Source organism: Nansenia antarctica, assembly GCF_963989245.1.
Source record: "Nansenia antarctica genome assembly, chromosome: 5".
NCBI classification, from domain to species: domain Eukaryota; kingdom Metazoa; phylum Chordata; class Actinopteri; order Argentiniformes; family Microstomatidae; genus Nansenia; species Nansenia antarctica.
The window spans coordinates 30,806,537-30,810,770 of record NC_137690.1 but is presented as its reverse complement, the minus strand read 5'-3'; the positions used below and the strand labels follow the sequence as shown (position 1 = coordinate 30,810,770).

The 4,234-nt window shown below is 44.8% G+C and overlaps 1 protein-coding gene across 1 annotated transcript in view; it reads right to left on the bottom strand.

Moving 5' to 3' along the window:
* htr7c (5-hydroxytryptamine (serotonin) receptor 7c) overlaps positions 1-3,835 on the bottom strand; it is a gene marked incomplete at both ends in the record, with an annotated part of 27,551 nt that extends 23,716 nt beyond the window's left edge. Inside the window, one exon of the mRNA XM_080532404.1 lies at positions 3,372-3,835. Coding sequence (XP_080388530.1) covers positions 3,372-3,835 — 464 coding nt within the window. The remainder of the gene's footprint in view (positions 1-3,371) is intronic.
* Between the last annotated feature and the right edge of the window lie 399 nt (positions 3,836-4,234).

Genomic DNA, 4,234 nt, shown 5'->3' with positions numbered 1-4,234 from the left:
TTCACGCCGGTATACACACCTGTGGCCTGTATGGTTGTATACCCCCCCTGATTCCAGAGGAATTCCTGTCAACAAGTCTTTTTTCCAACAGACAGTGATGCAACTTGTTGATCCATAACAGCATCATATGTCTACACATATATATATATATATCATATATATCATGCCTCATGTCAGTGGCGGCTGGCCGATAGAGGCCCCCACCTTCACTTCCTAGTTGCGATTTATAAAAGTTTTTTTTTTAAATAAACATTGTTTATTCACAAAATGCGGCTGATATTCTGTCGGCGCCTATCAGCATTCATTAAAAATCCTCCAATACAATAAACATTTTATATCTGTGTGTGTAAAATTCACTGTTCAAATACATAGGGGGAGGAGTCGGGGCGCCGGCCGAATGCAAGTCTATAGCAGGCCAAATACTTTTGGCTTCCACGTGAGCTGTAGCAGCGCTCCAATTGGCTGTCTCCTATTTCTCGGCCGGGGCGCAAAAATTGCGCCCTGAATATCCGGTTGTTAAGTCTGACGCGTTGTGGGCGTTGCTCGTCACTCTGCTGGTGACGTGTAAGTCGTGGTTGTACTCGGAAGTAAGAAGGTCTACTAGGGAAGCAGAATAGTTTGGGAGAAAAAGATATCCTATTTTCGCCAGCTAGTGTTATAGTAAATATCATACACACACAACGGTATATCACTAGTATACACCTAGCTGGTTTAGTTAGCCACCATGGCACGGCCCCGACATGTATTTCGAGACGTGTTTCTCCTGCTACTGTTGGTCTTTTGCGAAGCCAGAATACACAAACTCGACCTGAAGGTAAGAGAGTCAGCTAAGATAAAAGCTACTTCAAACATTTAGTAATATCGTCAGCATGGTACATTTTCTAATGTCGTCTTTTCGCTTGTTTGTTTATGTATTCACCCAGCACACGCACACACACACACACACACACACACACACACACACACACTCACTCTCACACACACTCACTCTCACACACACACACACACACACACTCACTCACATACACACACAATAACATTGTGCAACAACAGCGTGTGAGATGGGAAATGTGTCACTTGTTGTTAGTCAAGTCCCAAGTCAAGCTCAGCTGATCACCTTAGCCGACATTTACATGATTTATTTGTTTACATGTTTGGCATTTTAGCAGACGCCTTTATCCAAAGCGACTTACAGTAGTGTAAGTAAGTGAATCGTCTGTCCTTCAGTCATGATAGGAAAACCAAATCGATGCTGGGAGAAGGAATGGCAGACTGTATTCTGATTGTATCTTCTATGCTCTTTGTATGTTTCTATGCTCTTTGTATGTTTCTATGCTCTTTGTATGTGTCTTGGTGTAGGAGAAACGTAGGACCACGTTGGAAACAAGTGTTTCGGTACACGTTGACGTGTAGAAACTGTAGAGAGAAAATTGTAGAAATTGTAGAGAAAACTGGTGGGGTAGAGGTGAAGAAGAGGTCTGTACAGGGGGGGTAGAGGGGATGAAGAGGTCTGTACAGGGGGGTAGAGGGGATGAAGAGGTCTGTACAGGGGATGAAGAGGTCTGTACAGGGGGTAGAGGGGATGACGGGGTCTGTAGAGGTGGGTAGAGGGGATGACGGGGTCTGTACAGGGGGGTAGAGGGGATGAAGAGGTCTGTACAGGGGGGTAGAGGGGATGAAGAGGTCTGTACAGGGGGGTAGAGGGGATGAAGAGGTCTGTAGAGGAGGGTAGAGGGGATGGAGAGGTCTGTACAGGGGGGTAGAGCCTTCTCATGCTAAAATCGACTGTAAATCCAGATTTTAAAGTTGATATTCTTCCCCGTGGAGCATGCCCCCATAACCTGTGCCCCACCCAAAAATGTTTGCACCAGCCGCCACTGCCTCATGTTCATCCAACCGATATATTGGGAGGAGCGAATCAGGGCAATTGCAATGACTCTTGACTTTTTTTCTGTTCCTTATTTAATTGTAGGTGATTAGCGCTTCAGACACACACACATCACTCTGGTTCATGAAAGCATTGCTGCCTGGCGCCATGAATAATTCAGAGTGTAATGTTTTCGACTAATAAGGCACTCGGAGCAGGCTGGGAGACAGATAATCTGATAACGGTAAACGCTATCAGCCTTTGTCTTCATCGAGGCTGCCGAGACAGACCAGGCTGATGGATGGTTTACATTCATTCCCCGACTGGATTAGATTGGAGAACAGTCGAGCGCCTCCGATCGGCCTCCTTCTCACAATCAAAGGTGCTATCAGAGCAATTGAGTTAAGGTCAATCACAGGGCGTAGCAGTTCTGATTCTACAGACTATATAGCAGGCTTTCTTTTTCTGGCCAGACAATGGAGAGTTCATGAAGGGTGATGAGGTGGGAAGGAGGTGAATTTCAGCATTTTCTACATTTCTAATGTATAACGTAGAACTAATGAGGATATCAGTCATCATCAGGTGTGTGGAAGCAAGCCAGATAAACTGAGGGAATATCTGGTTCGTGTTCATCATGTTGGCACATCCAAGAGTATGTGCAAGTATCATGAGCATTGGTGTGAAAAGGCCTTTGAACATAGGGTGTGCATTAACGTTTGAGCCACTGCCCGTGTGGACTGTTTATTATATTAATAGTGGGGATCAATATAATCGGTGTTTACTTGCCGGTTGAAAGGACTGATGTCAGGCAATAAGAGTATACTGTTCAATTGCTCAACTGGAGAGTTGGATGAGATCTGAATTGTTTGCGAATCGACATCAAGTCACTTAGACTAGGGATGAATGTGTGCTCTAACGAGATGAGTGATTAAGCAGAATGCACAGGCCAATAATTGACATGTTCTGGCGCGTGTGGCTAACCAAATGAACCATGTCATAAACTAATCAGAGTCTGCTTATAGATTTACGTAAGGAGTGATGACTTGACCTCACCGTAGACATCCCACTGGAGCCCGTTCACCTGCACTGCCAGTGCCTGCTGCCTATCATTTGCCTGCTAATTCGCTCGGGTCGTTACCCTATAGCGCGGTTTACAGCTGATCGGGAGATTGAAGTCCCTGGTGCGGACTCGCTTGTGCCCAAATTGTGCGCAATATTTACCCTTTCTTTTACATGTCTGAGTCACACTTCATTGCAGTGGCAAATACATGGGCTGTGTAGTGCTTCTGACATTGAATCAAATAACTCCGTCGCTGTCTTGAATGCAAGGACTTTTATGTCTGCTCGGTCAAGCACTGTCAAGTCAAAGCAAGCTCCGGCTCGTATGCGTAATTTTGGACTAAATGTTTTGCCCTAAATAACGGTTAAATACAAGTAAATAACAGTAATATGTCTATTTAATTGATTAATTTACTTCAATGTAGCCTAAAGTTACATGCCTTACCTGTCGACGCTGATCACACACAGGGTCATTATGGAGGCTGTGCAGCACATTACATCCATACCGATAAAGATGTTGCAGAACACCTCCCCAAAAAGCCACTCTCCCCCAGTTAAGTCCGTCACTATTACAAAAGGCATGACAACTATGGCCACTGAAAGATCCGCCACGGCCAGAGATACTAGTAGGTAGTTTGACGGTTGTCTTAATTTTTTGACAACACAAACGGCTATGACCACCAATGTGTTCCCCATCACGGTGACCGCTGTGATGACGGCCAACAACACTCCGATAATTATCTTCTCTGCCCTGCCGAAGTCAAGTAACTCCCCGCACGTCTCGTTCTGCATGGTTGTAGGACCAGTAGTGACGAGGATGTTGTAGAAAAGCTCCAGAGTGCCATTGATAACTTCGGAAACATCCTCTCTCTTATTGAAAGTGGGATCGACGCCCGAAGTATTAAACATTACGACAACGTTATCCCGGTGGTGATGCAAGGGACACCTCGCCTGTGTACTCCAATTAAGTGCATACTTATTGATCAGTATGGGTCTAATCTTGGATCCAGCAGTTGATTATTCGATTAAAAATAAAGGTGCATTCATAACCTCCATAGCACAACGTCTATACTACTTGGATTCGCAGCGCGCTTGTTGTCCGATGCGACGCGCTTCCAGACATCCTACGCTTTTTTTAAATTCTGAGTGAAGCATGGTTAGTTCCGCCTGCTAAAGCTCAAATCAGAAAGTGACTTCCGAGAATCCACACATTTTGCGATTTTGCAATCCAAGCTTAACTAACTGAATCGTTAATATTACATTAATTAAATGATTGGGAAAATGCAGCTATTCTAGGCTTCCAAGCAG